The 18905-nt window shown below is 40.1% G+C and overlaps 1 protein-coding gene across 2 annotated transcripts in view; it reads left to right on the top strand.

Annotated features, from left to right (window-relative positions):
- Nucleotides 1–18905, top strand: part of LOC121375779 (protein patched homolog 1-like) — a 48645-nt gene that overhangs the window by 3948 nt on the left and 25792 nt on the right. For both annotated transcript variants that reach the window (XM_041503410.1, XM_041503409.1), the window contains exons 4-12: nt 1735–1805; nt 2660–2776; nt 2931–3060; nt 5821–5918; nt 6144–6264; nt 8039–8162; nt 14300–14472; nt 16297–16545; nt 17357–17534. In XM_041503410.1, coding sequence (XP_041359344.1) covers nt 1735–1805; nt 2660–2776; nt 2931–3060; nt 5821–5918; nt 6144–6264; nt 8039–8162; nt 14300–14472; nt 16297–16545; nt 17357–17534 — 1261 coding nt within the window. The remainder of the gene's footprint in view (nt 1–1734; nt 1806–2659; nt 2777–2930; nt 3061–5820; nt 5919–6143; nt 6265–8038; nt 8163–14299; nt 14473–16296; nt 16546–17356; nt 17535–18905) is intronic.

Here is an 18905-nt window from a genome sequence, read left to right as displayed (position 1 = left end):
AAGTCACTATATTAAACAAGTGACTTCCATATTTAGTTACCTCACAAGAAGCACAGAGCTAGCCCAGTGTAAATCATCAGTACTGCTATAACGTCACTATATTAAACAAGTGACTTGCATATTTAGTTACCTCACAAGAAGCACAGAGCTAACCCAGTGTAAATCATCAGTACTGCTATAACGTCACTATATTAAACAAGTGACTTGCATATTTAGTTACCTTACAAGAAGCACAGAGCTAGCCCAGTGTAAATCACAATTACTGCTATAAAGTCACTATATTAAACAAGTGACTTGCATATTTAGTTACCTCACAAGAAGCACAGAGCTAGCCCAGTGTAAATCATGAGTACTGCTATAAGGTCACTATATTAAACAAGTGACTTCCATATTTAGTTACCTCACAAGAAGCACAGAGCTAGGCCAGTGTAAATCACGAGTACTGCTATAAAGTCACTATATTAAACAAGTGACTTCCATATTTAGTTACCTCACAAGAAGCACAGAGCTAGGCCGGTGTAAATCACTAGTACTGCTATAAAGTCACTATATTAAACAAGTGACTTCCATATTTAGTTACCTCACATGAAGCACAGAGCTAGCCCAGTGTAAATCACGAGTACTGCTATAAAGTCACTATATTAAACAAGTGACTTGCATATTTAGTTACCTCACAAGAAGCACAGAGCTAGCCCAGTGTAAATCACTAGTACTGTTATAAAGTCACTATATTAAACAAGTGACTTGCATATTTAGTTACCTCACAAGAAGCACAGAGCTAGCCCAGTGTAAATCACTAGTACTGTTATAAAGTCACTATATTAAACAAGTGACTTGCATATTTAGTTACCTCACAAGAAGCACAGAGCTAGCCCAGTGTAAATCACGATTACTGCTATAAGGTCACTATATTAAACCAGTGACTTGCATATTTAGTTACCTCACATGTAGCACAGAGCTAGGTCAGTGTAAATCACGAGTACTGCTATAAAGTCACTATATTAAACAAGTGACTTGCATATTTAGTTACCTCACAAGAAGCACAGAGCTAGCCCAGTGTAAATCACGAGTACTGCTATAAGGTCACTATATTAAACCATTGACTGGCTAATTTAGTTATGTCACAAGAAGCACAGAGCTAGCCCAGTGTAAATCACGATTACTGCTATAAAGTCACTATATTAAACAAGTGACTTCCATATTTAGTTACCTCACAAGAAGCACAGAGCTAGCCCAGTGTAAATCATCAGTACTGCTATAAAGTCACTATATTAAACAAGTGACTAGCATATTTAGTTACCTTACAAGAAGCACAGAGCTAGCCCAGTGTAAATCACAATTACTGCTATAAAGTCACTATATTAAACAAGTGACTTGCATATTTAGTTACCTCACAAGAAGCACAGAGCTAGCCCAGTGTAAATCACGAGTACTGCTATAAAGTCACTATATTAAACAAGTGACTTGCATATTTAGTTACCTTACATGTAGCACAGAGCTAGCCCAGTGTAAATCACGAGTACTGCTATAAAGTCACTATATTAAACAAGTGACTTGCATATTTAGTTACCTCACAAGAAGCACAGAGCTAGCCCAGTGTAAATCACGAGTACTGCTATAAAGTCACTATATTAAACATCTTAACATTCAGCTTTAATAATATTTCTTAATTTAAATTTTTATTTTCAACTTATTTTTGCACATTAGTAAAATAGTTGACCTTTCACATTTCAGTTACTGGACTTCTACACAGAATCAGTGAGCACCAGTGTAAATGGAAAGACATTTGATGATCTCTGTTTGAGGTAACTGAACAAAATGTGACCATGTTTGGACTGGATTGGATCAGATTGAACAGTACAGTCATGTGCTTGATAAAAGTAGACTTAATAGTTATGTTTTCAATTATTAAGGGTGGCCAGTTTATTTAATCATGACCAATATTTTTAAGGGTAACCAGTCTCTTCAAGGATGGCTAGTCTCTTTAAGAATGGCCAATTTAAGAATGGTCAATTTATTTAAGCATGGCAAATATTTGTCAGCATTGAGCAGATGTGTGCTGTCATAGCATTGAGCAGACATATGACATAGCATTGAACAGACGTGTGATGTCATAGTGTTGAGCAGACGTGTGATATAGCGTTGAGCAGACGTGATATCACAGTGTTGAGCAGATGTGTGATGTTATAGTGTTGAGCAGACATGTGACATAGTGTTGGGCAGATGCATGATGTCATAGCATTGAGCAGATGCGTGATGTCATAGCATTGAGCAGACGTGACATCATAGCGTTGAGCAGACATGTGATGTCATAGTGTTGAGCAGACGTGTGATGTCATAGTGTTTAGCAAACATGTGATGTCATAGCGTTGAGCAGATGTGTGATGTTATAGTGTTGAGCAGACATGTGACAGCGTTAGGCAGATGCGTGATGTCATAGCATTGAGCAGACATGTGACATCATAGCATTGAGCAGACGTGATGTCATAGTGTTGAGCAGACGTGTGATGTCATAGCATTGAACAGACGTGTTATGTCATAGCGTTGAACAGATGTGTGAATTCATAGCATTTATACAGCTGATAATTCTGATAGGTATTGATATAAGATTCATAATGTACATGTAAATTGTATATAAATATACGTTTCTCTCTTACAGGGTTGGATCGTACTGTAGAATGGACAGTATACTTGAAATCTGGTCCTTCAATAAAACCACAATCAAATCTCTGAACAGAGGCAACATTATAACAGCTGTCAATAACATAACTAAAAGGTATTTTTAATTTATGAATAATTATTTGTTGGGTTATTTCTCATATCAGCTAGGATATAATACAGACGTAAATAAATGTTTGTTTAACATAAACAGTGCCTGTGTACATTTTAAACTATCACCATTCAGCTATATAATTTGTGTTTTTTTCCAGTCCTATTTTTGGCACAAATTATGATGTTCTCAATATTTTGGGTGGAACTATTCGACGTGATCAGTTCGTTAACGAGATAGCTGGGGCAGAGGCTACGCAGATGACATGGATTCTGGAGAAAAATGACCTGGTGAGTTGATAGCCTGTGAGTAGCTTGTGTGTGATTCATGTGAGTGAGTAGCTAGTGTGATTCAACTGAGTGAATAGCTAGTGTGTGATTCAAGTGAGTGAATAGATAGTGTATGATTTATCTGAGTGAATATTTTGTGTGTGATTTAAGTGAGTGAATAGCTTATGTGTGATTTAAGTGAGTGAATAGCTAGTGTGTGATTCAAGTGAGTGAACATCTTGTGGGTAATTCAAGTGAGTGGATAGGTAGTGTGTGATTCAAGTGAGTGGATAGGTAGTGTGTGATTCAAGTGAGTGAACATCTTGTGTGTAATTCAAGTGAGTGGATAGCTAGTGTGTGATTCAAGTGAGTGAACATCTAATGTGTGATTCAAGTGAGTGGATAGCTAGTGTGTGATTCAAGTGAGTGGATAGGTAGTGTGTGATTCAAGTGAGTGCATAGCTAGTGTGTAATTCAAGTGAATGGATAGATAGTGTGTGATTCAAGTGAGTGAACATCTTGTGTGTGATTCAAGTGAGTGAACATCTTGTGTGTGATTCAAGTGAGTGGATAGGTAGTGTGTGATTCATGTGAGTGGATAGGTAGTGTGTAATTCAAGTGAGTGGATAGCTAGTGTGTAATTCAAGTGAGTGAATAGCTAGTGTGTAATACAAGTGAGTGGATAGCTAGTGTGTGATTCAAGTGAGTGAACATCTTGTGTGTGATTCAAGTGAGTGAACATCTTGTGTGTGATTCAAGTGAGTGGATAGCTAGTGTGTGATTCAAGTGAGTGGATAGCTAGTGTGTAATTCAAGTGAGTGGATAGCTAGTGTGTAATTCAAGAGAGTGGATAGCTAGTAGTGTGTAATAGTGTGTGATTCATATGAGTCGATGGGTAGTGTGTAATTCATGTGAGTGGATAGGTAGTGTGTAATTCAGGTGAGTGGATAGCTAGTGTGTGATTCATGTGAGTGGATAGCTAGTGTGTGGTTCAAGTGAGTGCATAGCTAGTGTGTAATTCAAGTGAGTGGATAGCTAGTGTGTGATTCAAGTGAGTGGATAGCTAGTGTGTGATTCAAGTGAGTGGATAGCTAGTGTGTGATTCATGTGAGTGGATAGATAGTGTGTGATTCAAGTGAGTGAACATCTTGTGTGTGATTCAAGTGAGTGAACATCTTGTGTGTGATTCAAGTGAGTGAACATCTTGTGTGTGATTCAAGTGAGTGGATAGCTAGTGTGTGATTCAAGTGAGTGGATAGCTAGTGTGTAATTCAAGTGAGTGGATAGCTAGTGTGTAATTCAAGAGAGTGGATAGCTAGTAGTGTGTAATAGTGTGTGATTCATGTGAGTCGATGGGTAGTGTGTAATTCATGTGAGTGGATATGTAGTGTGTAATTCAAGTGAGTGGATAACTAGTGTGTGATTCATGTGAGTGGATAGCTAGTGTGTGGTTCAAGTGAGTGCATAGCTAGTGTGTAATTCAAGTTAGTGGATAGCTAGTGTGTGATTCATGTGAGTGGATAGATAGTGTGTGATTCAAGTGAGTGAACATCTTGTGTGTGATTCAAGTGAGTGAACATCTTGTGTGTGATTCATGTGAGTGGTTAGCTAGTGTGTGATTCATGTGAGTGGATAGCTAGTGTGTGATTCATGTGAGTGGATAGCTAGTGTGTGATTCATGTGAGTGGATAGGTAGTGTGTGATTCAAGTGAGTGGATAGCTAGTGTGTAATTCAAGTGAGTGAATAGCTAGTGTGTAATGCAAGTGAGTGGATAGCTAGTGTGTGATTCAAGTGAGTGGATAGCTAGTGTGTAATTCATGTGAGTGGATAGCTAGTGTGTGATTCAAGTGAGTGAACATCTTGTGTGTGATTCAAGTGAGTGGATAGCTAGTGTGTAATTTAAGTGAGTGGATAGCTAGTGTGTGATTCAAGTGAGTGGATAGCTAGTGTGTAATTCAAGTGAGTGGATAGCTAGTAGTGTGTAATAGTGTGTGATTCAAGTGAGTGGATAGCTAGTGTGTGATTCAAGTGAGTGGATAGCTAGTGTGTGATTCAAGTGAGTGGATAGCTAGTGTGTGATTCAAGTGAGTGGATAGCTAGTATGTGATTCAAGTGAGTGAACGTCTTGTGTGTGATTTAAGTGAGTGGATAGCTAGTGTGTAATTCATGTGAGTGAATAGCTAGTGTGTGATTCAAGTGAGGGGATAGCTAGTGTGTGATTCATGTGAGTGGATAGGTAGTGTGTGATTCAAGTGAGTCGATAGCTAGTGTGTGATTCAAGTGAGTGGATAGCTAGTGTGTGATTCATGTGAGTGGATAGCTAGTGTGTCATTCAAGTGAGTCGATAGGTAGTGTGTAATTCACATGAGTAGATAGTGTATTATTAATACGAGTGAGTAGATAATGTGTGTGATTTTTTAGTAGATAATGTGTGTGATTGTTTAGTAGATAATGTGTGATTTTAGATAGTATGCAATTTATTTAAGTAGCACCTTATGAAATGTGAGTAGATGGCATGTAATTTATTAAAATGAGTAGCTTAGTGAAGCTTGTATTAACATCGATTTTCTAAACCACTAGATTTGAAGTTGAATGCATATATAAGCTCTTCAAAATTATTACATGTCTTAAATTTGGTGATTTACATGTTGTTTCTTTGTTGTTGGTTTTTTTTTTTATTGGTGCGCTTGAAATTTGAAATGAGTTTGTTTTGAATATGAGTAATTGTTGTGTTAAAATAAGCTGGTCTTTTCATATTGGAATATATTATTTTATTTTAGTTACTAGATGCAGACAAATTATTTGAGAAGAGAATCATTGAACTGGCTCTGAAAGGCCACAAAGACATTGCCAAGACATATGTGTATGCATCTCGCAGGTTGGTTTGCTTCTATTTAATTAATGAGTCATATACGAGTATTGTATAATCACAATAATTATAAGTTCCAGGTATATGACTATGAGTGTACAAGAAAATTGAAATTTTAAATGCATTCACCTCACAAAGATAAATATATCACTTAGAACCCTGCTATTTACAGGTTGTAATGTGTAAATATGTATATGAATTTACAAAGAGTTATAACCTTTCCTTGTGTTTCAGTTTTGACGATGAGGGTTATGGCGCTATAAACAGTGATATCAAGCTTCTGTCAGCTGGTTTCAGTATCGTCTTCGTGTTTGTCATGATCTCCCTTGGCAAGTTCAACATGGTGCAGCAAAGGGTTGGAACTATTTTTTATATACTCAGTAATAGGTCCCATACTTAATCTAAAATAATTACACGTGGGAGTGTAGCTATACAATACCCTAGGAAAAATTAATATTGGGTCGCAGTCTTCACCATGTGCAAAATCAAGGTAAGATCAATCTTCTGAAATGGTGCTAGGTGAGCTATCACATGAAGTTTTAAATAAAATGGTGCTAGGTGAGCTATCACATGAAGTTTTAAATAAAGTGGTGCTAGGTGAGCTATCACGTGAAGTTTTAAATAAAGTGGTGCTAGGTGAGCTATCACATGAAGTTTTAAATAAAATGGTGCTAGGTGAGCTATCACATGAAGTTTTAAATAAAATGGTGCTAGGTGAGCTATCACATGAAGTTTTAAATAAAGTGGTGCTAGGTGAGCTATCACATGAAGTTTTAAATAAAGTGGTGCTAGGTGAGCTATCACATGAAGTTTTAAATAAAATGGTGCTAGGTGAGCTATCACATGAAGTTTTAAATAAAGTGGTGCTAGGTGAGCTATCACATGAAGTTTTAAATAAAGTGGTGCTAGGTGAGCTATCACATGAAGTTTTAAATAAAGTGGTGCTAGGTGAGCTATCACATGAAGTTTTAAATAAAGTGGTGCTAGGTGAGCTATCACATGAAGTTTTAAATAAAGTGGTGCTAGGTGAGCTATCACATGAAGTTTTAAATAAAGTGGTGCTAGGTGAGCTATCACATGAAGTTTTAAATAAAGTGTTTTTTTTATTATTCACAATTTGATTTTATTGCAAGGGATCAATTTGCCACACTTAAAACTTTCCACAAATGGGGGAGGGGGGGAGTGGTAGTGATCAATCACCTTAGATGAGTTATCTTCAACTTGGGGGGGAGTGGTAGTGATCAATCACCTTAGATGAGTTATCTTCAACTCGGGGGGGGGGGGGAGTGGTAGTGATCAATCACCTTAGATGAGTTATCTTCAACTGGGGGGGGAGTGGTAGTGATCAATCACCTTAGATGAGTTATCTTCAACTGGGGGGGGGAGTGGTAGTGATCAATCACCTTAGATGAGTTATCTTCAACTGGGGGGGAGTGGTAGTGATCAATCACCTTAGATGAGTTATCTTCAACTGGGGGGGGGAGTGGTAGTGATCAATCACCTTAGATGAGTTATCTTCAACTGGGGGGGAGTGGTAGTGATCAATCACCTTAGATGAGTTATCTTCAACTGGGGTGGGGGAGTGGTAGTGATCAATCACCTTAGATGAGTTATCTTCAACTGGGGGGGGAGTGGTAGTGATCAATCACCTTAGATGAGTTATCTTCAACTGGGGGGGGAGTGGTAGTGATCAATCACCTTAGATGAGTTATCTTCAACTGGGGGGGGAGTGGTAGTGATCAATCACCTTAGATGAGTTATCTTCAACTGGGGGGGGGAGTGGTAGTGATCAATCACCTTAGATGAGTTATCTTCAACTGGGGGGGAGTGGTAGTGATCAATCACCTTAGATGAGTTATCTTCAACTAAATGGGGGCGGGACGTAGCCCTGTGGTAAAATGCCCGCCTGATGCATTGGGCTATTTCTTGTTCTAGTCGGTGCTCCATACTTGATGTACGAAAGGCTGTGGTGTGTACTAGTCTGTCCCATCTGTGGAATGGTGTGTATAAAAGATCCTTTACTACTATCTGAAAAGAGTAGCCCATGGTGGTGGCGGTGTGTTTTCTCTCCCAATAATTAGATGTTTTTACTCGTGCGCATCTGTAACCTAGTTTTGTTTTTCTTTCAGGTCTATGTTTCTCTGGCAGGCCTCCTAAGTGTTGGTCTGGCCATTCTTTTTGCTTACGGCATAGCAACTGTTTTTGACGTCATCTATGGTCCAATTCAGTCTATTATGCCATTCCTTCTGCTGGGTGAGTGGGTCAAAATCAAACATAACAGGTGAATCTTTGTGTCTGTTATTGACTTTACATATTGAGATGCAAAGGGGGTGGGCTCTGGGTGAACTCCCTATCATCAACCCCTGCGTGTGCTGTAACCTCACCGTGGTGCAGGGGTGTAACATTCTCTTTGAGAATGGCCAATACAGCACAAAATTGAAGTTTTGAGTAAAATTCAGTATCCGTAAAATTCTATGATATCTGTGTTTTTGCACAGTTCTTTACACTGTTTTTGTTTGTCTTGAATTTTTATATTGATGTTGATCATCACTTTATTTATTTGCATTACCATAGTTTGACACCCAATAGCCGATGTATTTTTCGTGCTGGGGTCTCGTTAAACATTCATTCATTCATTCATTCATTCCCTATCATCAAACTTGAAAGTAGTTTAAGAATGCAGCAGTTAGTGGGCTAGGTTTAATATCTTCTTCTGTATACTCTCAGTGTGGCTGATGCTAGATCGCTAAGACTAGGATCAACCGTATACTCCTCATTTCAGTTGCAGTAACAAGAATAAAACATCAGGCAAATGTTAAATGGCGTCTCATGAAGAGCTGTACATAGTTGACTTTGATTTTACTCTGGCTGTGACCGTGAGAGGTGATAAGAGTATGTCCCTCATTTAAACTGAGTTCACTAACTATCTCAATCTGGCTGTGACCATGAGAGGTGATAAGAGTATGTCTCTCATTTAAACTGAGTACACTAACACTGTCTCAATCTGGCTGTGACCATGAGAGGTGATAAGAGTGTGTCTCTCATTTAAACTGAGTACACTAACACTGTCTCAATCTGGCTGTGACCATGAGAGGTGATAAGAGTATGTCTCTCATTTAAATTGAGTACACTAACACTGTCTCAATCTGGCTGTGACCATGAGATGTGATAAGAGTGTGTCCCTCATTTAAACTGTGTACACTAACACTGTCTCAATCTGGCTGTGACCATGAGATGTGATAAGAGTGTGTCCCTCATTTAAACTGAGTACACTAACACTGTCTCAATCTGGCTGTGACCATGAGATGTGATAAGAGTGTGTCCCTCATTTAAACTGAGTACACTAACACTGTCTCAATCTGGCTGTGACTGTGAGAGGTGATAAGAGTATGTCCTCATTTAAACTGAGTACACTAATACTGTCTCAATCAGGCTGTGAGAGGTGATAAGAGTATGTCCCTCATTTAAACTGAATACACTAATACTGTCTCAATCTGGCTGTGAGAGGTGATAAGAGTATGTCCCTCATTTAAACTGAGTACACTAACACTGTCTCAATCTGGCTGTGACCATGAGAGGTGATAAGAGTATATCCTCATTTAAACTGAGTACACTGACACTGTCTCAATCTGGCTGTGAGAGGTGATAAGAGTATATCCTCATTTAAACTGAGTACACTAACACTGTCTCAATCTGGCTGTGAGAGGTGATAAGAGTATGTCCCTCATTTAAACTGAGTACACTAACACTGTCTCAATCTGGCTGTGACCATGAGAGGTGATAAGAGTATGTCCTCATTTAAACTGAGTACACTAACACTGTCTCAATCTGGCTGTGAGAGGTGATAAGAGTATATCCCTCATTTAAACTGAGTACACTAACACTGTCTCAATCTGGCTGTGAGAGGTGATAAGAGTATATCCCTCATTTAAACTGTGTACACTAACACTGTCTCAATCTGGCTGTGAGAGGTGATAAGAGTATATCCCTCATTTAAACTGTGTACACTAACACTGTCTCAATCTGGCTGTGAGAGGTGATAAGAGTATATCCCTCATTTAAACTGAGTACACTAACACTGTCTCAATCTGGCTGTGAGAGGTGATAAGAGTATGTCTCTCATTTAAACTGAGTACACTAACACTGTCTCAATCTGGCTGTGAGAGGTGATAAGAGTATATCCCTCATTTAAACTGTGTACACTAACACTGTCTCAATCTGGCTGTGAGAGGTGATAAGAGTATGTCCCTCATTTAAACTGAGTACACTAACACTGTCTCAATCTGGCTGTGAGAGGTGATAAGAGTATGTCCCTCATTTAAACTGTGTACACTAACACTGTCTCAATCTGGCTGTGAGAGGTGATAAGAGTATGTCCCTCATTTAAACTGTGTACACTAACACTGTCTCAATCTGGCTGTGAGAGGTGATAAGAGTATGTCCCTCATTTAAACTGAGTACACTAACACTGTCTCAATCTGGCTGTGAGAGGTGATAAGAGTATGTCCCTCATTTAAACTGTGTACACTAATACTGTCTCAATCTGGCTGTGAGAGGTGATAAGAGTATATCCCTCATTTAAACTGAGTACACTAATACTGTCTCAATCTGGCTGTGACTGTGAGATGTGATAAGAGTATATCCCTCATTTAAACTGAGTACACTAACACTGTCTCAATCTGGCTGTGACCATGAGATGTGATAAGAGTGTGTCCCTCATTTAAACTGTGTACACTAACACTGTCTCAATCAGGCTGTGACTGTGAGATGTGATAAGAGTATATCCCTCATTTAAACTGAGTTCACTAACACTGTCTCAATCTGGCTGTGAGGGGTGATAAGAGTATGTCCCTCATTTAAACTGAGTACACTAACACTGTCTCAATCTGGCTGTGAGAGGTGATAAGAGTATATCCCTCATTTAAACTGTGTACACTAACACTGTCTCAATCTGGCTGTGAGAGGTGATAAGAGTATATCCCTCATTTAAACTGAGTACACTAACACTGTCTCAATCTGGCTGTGAGAGGTGATAAGAGTATATCCCTCATTTAAACTGTGTACACTAACACTGTCTCAATCTGGCTGTGAGAGGTGATAAGAGTATATCCCTCATTTAAACTGAGTACACTAACACTGTCTCAATCTGGCTGTGAGAGGTGATAAGAGTATGTCTCTCATTTAAACTGAGTACACTAACACTGTCTCAATCTGGCTGTGAGGGGTGATAAGAGTATGTCCTTCATTTAAACTGAGTACACTAACACTGTCTCAATCTGGCTGTGACTGTGAGAGGTGATAAGAGTATATCCCTCATTTAAACTGAGTTCACTAACACTGTCTCAATCTGGCTGTGAGGGGTGATAAGAGTATGTCCTTCATTTAAACTGAGTACACTAACACTGTCTCAATCTGGCTGTGAGAGGTGATAAGAGTATGTCCCTCATTTAAACTGAGTACACTAACACTGTCTCAATCTGGCTGTGAGAGGTGATAAGAGTATGTCCCTCATTTAAACTGAGTACACTAACACTGTCTCAATCTGGCTGTGAGAGGTGATAAGAGTATGTCCCTCATTTAAACTGAGTACACTAACACTGTCTCAATCTGGCTGTGAGAGGTGATAAGAGTATATCCCTCATTTAAACTGTGTACACTAACACTGTCTCAATCTGGCTGTGAGAGGTGATAAGAGTATATCCCTCATTTAAACCGAGTACACTAACACTGTCTCAATCTGGCTGTGACTGTGAGATGTGATAAGAGTATATCCCTCATTTAAACTGAGTACACTAACACTGTCTCAATCTGGCTGTGACCATGAGATGTGATAAGAGTGTGTCCCTCATTTAAACTGTGTACACTAACACTGTCTCAATCAGGCTGTGACTGTGAGATGTGATAAGAGTATATCCCTCATTTAAACTGAGTTCACTAACACTGTCTCAATCTGGCTGTGAGGGGTGATAAGAGTATGTCCCTCATTTAAACTGAGTACACTAACACTGTCTCAATCTGGCTGTGAGAGGTGATAAGAGTATATCCCTCATTTAAACTGTGTACACTAACACTGTCTCAATCTGGCTGTGAGAGGTGATAAGAGTATATCCCTCATTTAAACTGAGTACACTAACACTGTCTCAATCTGGCTGTGAGAGGTGATAAGAGTATGTCTCTCATTTAAACTGAGTACACTAACACTGTCTCAATCTGGCTGTGAGGGGTGATAAGAGTATGTCCTTCATTTAAACTGAGTACACTAACACTGTCTCAATCTGGCTGTGAGAGGTGATAAGAGTATGTCCCTCATTTAAACTGAGTACACTAACACTGTCTCAATCTGGCTGTGAGAGGTGATAAGAGTATGTCCCTCATTTAAACTGAGTACACTAACACTGTCTCAATCTGGCTGTGAGAGGTGATAAGAGTATGTCCCTCATTTAAACTGAGTACACTAACACTGTCTCAATCTGGCTGTGAGAGGTGATAAGAGTATATCCCTCATTTAAACTGTGTACACTAACACTGTCTCAATCTGGCTGTGAGAGGTGATAAGAGTATATCCCTCATTTAAACCGAGTACACTAACACTGTCTCAATCTGGCTGTGAGAGGTGATAAGAGTATATCCCTCATTTAAACTGTGTACACTAACACTGTCTCAATCTGGCTGTGAGAGGTGATAAGAGTATATCCCTCATTTAAACCGAGTACACTAACACTGTCTCAATCTGGCTGTGACTGTGAGAGGTGATAAGAGTATGTCCCTCATTTAAACTGAGTACACTAACACTGTCTCAATCTGGCTGTGAGAGGTGATAAGAGTATGTCCCTCATTTAAACTGAGTACACTAACACTGTCTCAATCTGGCTGTGAGAGGTGATAAGAGTATGTCCCTCATTTAAACTGAGTACACTAACACTGTCTCAATCTGGCTGTGAGAGGTGATAAGAGTATGTCCCTCATTTAAACTGAATACACTAACACTGTCTCAATCTGGCTGTGAGAGGTGATAAGAGTATGTCCCTCATTTAAACTGAGTACACTAACACTGTCTCAATCTGGCTGTGAGAGGTGATAAGAGTATATCCCTCATTTAAACTGAGTACACTAACACTGTCTCAATCTGGCTGTGACTGTGAGAGGTGATAAGAGTATATCCCTCATTTAAACTGAGTTCACTAACACTGTCTCAATCTGGCTGTGAGGGGTGATAAGAGTATGTCCTTCATTTAAACTGAGTACACTAACACTGTCTCAATCTGGCTGTGAGAGGTGATAAGAGTATGTCCCTCATTTAAACTGAGTACACTAACACTGTCTCAATCTGGCTGTGAGAGGTGATAAGAGTATATCCCTCATTTAAACTGTGTACACTAACACTGTCTCAATCTGGCTGTGACCATGAGAGGTGATAAGAGTATATCCCTCATTTAAACTGAGTACACTGACACTGTCTCAATCTGGCTGTGACTGTGAGAGGTGATAAGAGTATGTCCTCATTTAAACTGAGTACACTAACACTGTCTCAATCAGGCTGTGACTGTGAGAGGTGATAAGAGTATGTCCTCATTTAAACCGAGTACACTAACACTGTCTCAATCTGGCTGTGACTGTGAGAGGTGATAAGAGTATGTCTCTCATTTAAACTGAGTACACTAACACTGTCTCAATCTGGCTGTGACTGTGAGAGGTGATAAGAGTATGTCTCTCATTTAAACTGAGTACACTAACACTGTCTCAATCAGGCTGTGACTGTGAGAGGTGATAAGAGTATGTCCTCATTTAAACTGAGTACACTAACACTGTCTCAATCAGGCTGTGACTGTGAGAGGTGATAAGAGTATGTCCTCATTTAAACCGAGTACACTAACACTGTCTCAATCTGGCTGTGACTGTGAGAGGTGATAAGAGTATGTCTCTCATTTAAACTGAGTACACTAACACTGTCTCAATCTGGCTGTGAGAGGTGATAAGAGTATGTCCCTCATTTAAACTGAGTACACTAACACTGTCTCAATCTGGCTGTGAGAGGTGATAAGAGTATGTCTCTCATTTAAACTGAGTACACTAACACTGTCTCAATCTGGCTGTGACTGTGAGAGGTGATAAGAGTGTGTCCCTCATTTAAACTGAGTACACTAATACTGTCTCAATCTGGCTGTGACTGTGAGAGGTGATAAGAGTATGTCCCTCATTTAAACTGAGTACACTAATACTGTCTCAATCAGGCTGTGACTGTGAGAGGTGATAAGAGTATGCCCTCATTTAAACTGAGTACACTGACACTATCTTAATCAGGGCTTGAAATTAATGACATTGTTTGTTATCCTTCACGGTAATTAAGTCCATCAGTTAACAAAGCATGTTTTTTGTTTTATTATCACCAGGCATTGGAGTTGATGACATGTTCGTTGTTGTGGAGGCATGGAAGAATCTTGATTCCAGTGAGTTGCGGCGCCCTCTGCCGGAGAGGGTTGGTTTGGCTATGAAGCATGCCGGTGTGTCGGTCACAGTCACCTCCATCACAGACATCGTCGCATTCGGTATCGGTGCATCCACTGTAAGTATGACACCATCACCGACATCGTCACATTCAGGATCGGTGCATCCACTGTAAGTATGACACAGTCATCTCCATCACAGACATCGTCGCATTTGGGATTGGTGCATCCACTGTAAGTATGACATGGTCACCCCCATCACAGACATCGTCGCATTCGGGATCGGTGCATCCACTGTAAATATGACACAGTCACCTCCATCACAGACATCGTCGCATTCAGTATCGGTACATCTATGGTAAGTATGACACAGTCACCTCCATCACAGACATCGTTGCATTCGGGATCTGTGCATCCACTGTAAGTATGACACAGTCACCTCCATCACAGACATCGTCGCATTCGGGATCGGTACATCTATGGTAAGTATGACATTAATACTATCACTGTCACCTCCATCACAGACATCGTCTCATTCGGGATTGCGGCATCCACTGTAAGTATGACATTAAAATACTGCTCGTATTAGCAAAATAACATCATTTTGGTTTTCTTTCTCTTTATATTCTCTTTCTTTCTGTCACAACCCCCCCCCCTCCTCCCCCCCCACTGATATCATTCTTCGATTGATCAAATTAATATATTACAAAAAAACTTCTATGCATAAATCTTTGTAATATAATACTTGTAATGCTTATGGGAAAGTGCATATAAAAGATCCTTTACTGCCGTTTGATAGGAGTAACCTGTGTGGTGGTGGTAGTTTACTGCCACTTGGTAGGATTAACCTGTGTGGTGGTAGTTTACTGCCACTTGGTAGGTGTAACCTGTGTGGTGGTTGTTTACTGCCGCTTGATAGGAGTAAGATGTGTGGTGGTAGTTTACTACCACTTGGTAGGAGTAACCTGTGTGCTGGTAGTTTACTGCCATTTGGTAGGAGTAACCTGTGTGGTGGTAGTTTACTGCCACTTGATAGGAGTAACCTGTGTGGTGGTAGTTTACTGCCACTTAATAGGAATAAGATGTGTGGTGGTAGTTTACTGCTGCTTGATAGGAGTAACCTGTGTGGTGGTAGTTTACTGCCACTTGGTAGGAGTAACCTGTGTGGTGGTAGTTTACTGCCACTTGGTAGGAGTAACCTGTGTGGTGGTAGTTTACTGCCACTTGGTAGGAGTAAGCTGTGTGGTGGTAGTTTACTGCCACTTGGTAGGAGTAAGCTGTGTGGTGGTAGTTTACTGCCACTTGGTAAGAGTAAGCTGTGTGGTGGTAGTTTACTGCCACTTGGTAGGAGTAAGCTGTGTGGTGGTAGTTTACTGCCGCTTGGTAGGAGTAACCTGTGTGGTGGTAGTTTACTGCCGCTTGGTAGGAGTAACCTGTGTGGTGGTAGTTTACTGCCGCTTGGTAGGAGTAACCTGTGTGGTGGTAGTTTACTGCCGCTTGGTAGGAGTAACCTGTGGTGGTAGTTTACTGCCACTTGGTAGGAGTAAGCTGTGTGGTGGTAGTTTACTGCCACTTGGTAGGAGTAACCTGTGTGGTGGTAGTTTACTGCCACTTGGTAGGAGTAACCTGTCTGGTGGTAGCATTTCTTCTCTTACTCTAGATCAAGTTTACAAATACAGGCGCATGTGCATGAAATTATGCCTAGACTATGATGAGCAAAATATGTAGGGGATTTCGGGTCCTTCTCTTTCTTTGAGCAGGGTGGCAGATTTTGACCCCAAAATCCCCTTCTGCACACGCACCTGGAATAACTTTTTATTAGATACTAAATTGCTATAGTTTAAAATGTGCTGAGGTGTTGTTAAACAAACATTCCTTTCTTTTGTATCATGTTATTTGAAGCATTCTTACAATTCTGCATGTTTTATTTGTACTCCATCCAGGTGATTCCCGCCCTGAGTGCCTTCTGCATCTATGCGTCTCTGGGAATACTGGCTCTATATGTTCTTCAGTCAACGTTTTTCGTCGCCTGTCTGACCTTGGATGAAAAGAGGAGAGAGTCGTCAAGGGATGCTTGTATTTGCTGTTACCGCCACAAGGACTATGAGCCTAACAAGTGTAGCAAGACGGCTTTCCTGCCAGAGTTCATGGAGAAATACTACGGACCCTTTCTTATGAAACTCCCCGTTAAGGTAATCAGGCTCTTTTAGAATTCAACAAGTGTAGCAAGACGGCTTTCCTGCCAGAGTTCATGGAGAAATACTACGGACCCTTTCTTATGAAACTCCCCATTAAGGTAATCAGGCTCCTTTAGGATTCAACAAGTGTAGCAAGACGGCTTTCCTGCCAGAGTTCATGGAGAAATACTACAGACCCTTTCTTATGAAACTCCCCGTTAAGGTAATCAGGCTTTTAGGATTCAACAAGTGTAGCAAGACGGCTTTCCTGCCAGAGTTCATGGAGAAATACTACAGACCCTTTCTTATGAAACTCCCCATTAAGGTAATCAGGCTTTTAGGATTCAACAAGTGTAGCAAGACGGCTTTCCTGCCAGAGTTCATGGAGAAATACTACGGACCCTTTCTTATGAAACTCCCCATTAAGGTAATCAGGCTCCTTTAGGATTCAACAAGTGTAGCAAGACGGCTTTCCTGCCAAAGTTCATGGAGAAATACTACGGACCCTTTCTTATGAAACTCCCTGTTACGGTAATCAGGCTTTTAGGATTCAACAAGTGACAAGAGATAGGAGGTATGTCCTAGATCTAGCCACTGGTGAACTTAGATGTTATGCCCAGGATGGGCATGCCTAAACATTGAATGGATGAGGACATATTAAACGTGTTTAGATTTGGATGCATGTCCTGGACCAGTCCATTGGTTAAGGGGGGGGGGGGTTGTGTGATGGTGATACGGTAATACATCAGTTTAAGTATTAATGAAAGGAAAAAAACACTTAGCAGTTTTCTTCGTTTGATTCCATAATCACTACTTGTTCTTACAGATCATTGTGATGTTGATGACCATGACAGCTTTGGGTGTGTTTCTCTGGAGGTTTATTTTACTTAAACAAGACTTTGATCTGACAAACTACATTCCTAGTGACTCGTATGCTTACCACTTTGCCAAGGCTAAGGAAAACTACTTTCCTACCGAGGGCGATGAAGTCAGTATTTACTGTGGTATGTGGCACACACATTAATGACATGTGGGGTTTTATATTTTTTAAAGTTAACATCACTGACCTGGTTACCAAGGTGCATACCATTTTGCATAAAATTAATTTCCAGGCCCTTGAGAATATATTTAGTTTGCATCAGCTATTTGTAGAGTGGGGCGGGACGTAGCTCAGTGGTAAAGTGCTCGCTTGATGCGCGGTCGGTTTAGGATCGATTCCCGTCAGTGACCCCATTGGGCTGTTTCTCGTTCCAGCCAGTGAACCACGACTGGTGTAACAAAGGCCATGGTATATACTATCCTGTCTGTGGGATGTGCATATAAAAGATCCCTTGCTGGTAATCGAAAAGAGTAGCCCATGAAGTGGCAACAGTGGGTTTCCTGTATATATATATCTGTGTAGTCCTTAACCATATGTTTAACGCCATATAACCGTAATTAAAATGTGTTGAGTGTGTCGTTAAATAAAACTTTTCCTTCTTTCCTATTTGTAGAGTATGCCAAAACAAACTGCAGGTAACCCATTTCCTTTATGTTAGGTGCATAAATGGTATAGTCTGTTTGCCTAAGTAAAGTGTGAGAATGAAAAGTAGGTTGTGTAAAACTAGATATATGTCAGCACCAGATAAGTGTAACTGTTATTCTCGCAATTATCAGACTGATTTTGAGTTATTACAAACACCAGGATGAATAGATTTACCAAATGTTTTAATTGAAGCAAGTAGTTGTAAGAAATTTGTAATTAACGCTATTAAATCTGTAATTGCCAGATAATTTTATAGTGCCCCAGATGTAGTAACTTTAGCATCACTTTGTGAAAATTAGAATCTGTTACTATTATGGTGACTCTCGAACTACTTTTCACTCATATCTTTCTGTTGGTACTTGTGGGACCACGCATCTATTGCAGCCAGTAGGCAGCATGTTCATTTAGTTAAATAAAAAGAGAGCCTTTTTTCTTTAATTTGTTTTCTTATAATCATAAAGGTTAAGGCTATGATGAGATTTATCTCATTATTTTTGCATTCGCACCCGTTGTCCGTTGTCTGTCAAATTTGATTGTATTGAAGCAGTAAGTGCAAACAGACCTGTCCATCCCCTCTTCTGCACCCATTGTCTGTCAAACGTGATTGTATTGAAGCAGTAGGTGCAAACAGACCTGTCCATCCCCTCTTCCGCACCCATTGTCTGTCAAACGTGATTGTATTGAAGCAGTAGGTGCAAACAGACCTGTCCATCCCCTCTTCCGCACCCGGTGTCTGTTGTCTGTCAAACTTGATTGTATTCAAACAGTAGGTGCAAACAGACCTGTCCATCCCCTCTTCTGCACCCATTGTCTGTCAAACTTGATTGTATTGAAGCAGTAGGTGCAAACA

This window comes from Gigantopelta aegis, chromosome 6 (assembly GCF_016097555.1).
Source record: "Gigantopelta aegis isolate Gae_Host chromosome 6, Gae_host_genome, whole genome shotgun sequence".
Lineage (NCBI taxonomy): Eukaryota > Metazoa > Mollusca > Gastropoda > Neomphalida > Peltospiridae > Gigantopelta > Gigantopelta aegis.
Note: the sequence above shows the minus strand (reverse complement) of the source record. Positions and strands in the feature narration are given on the sequence as shown.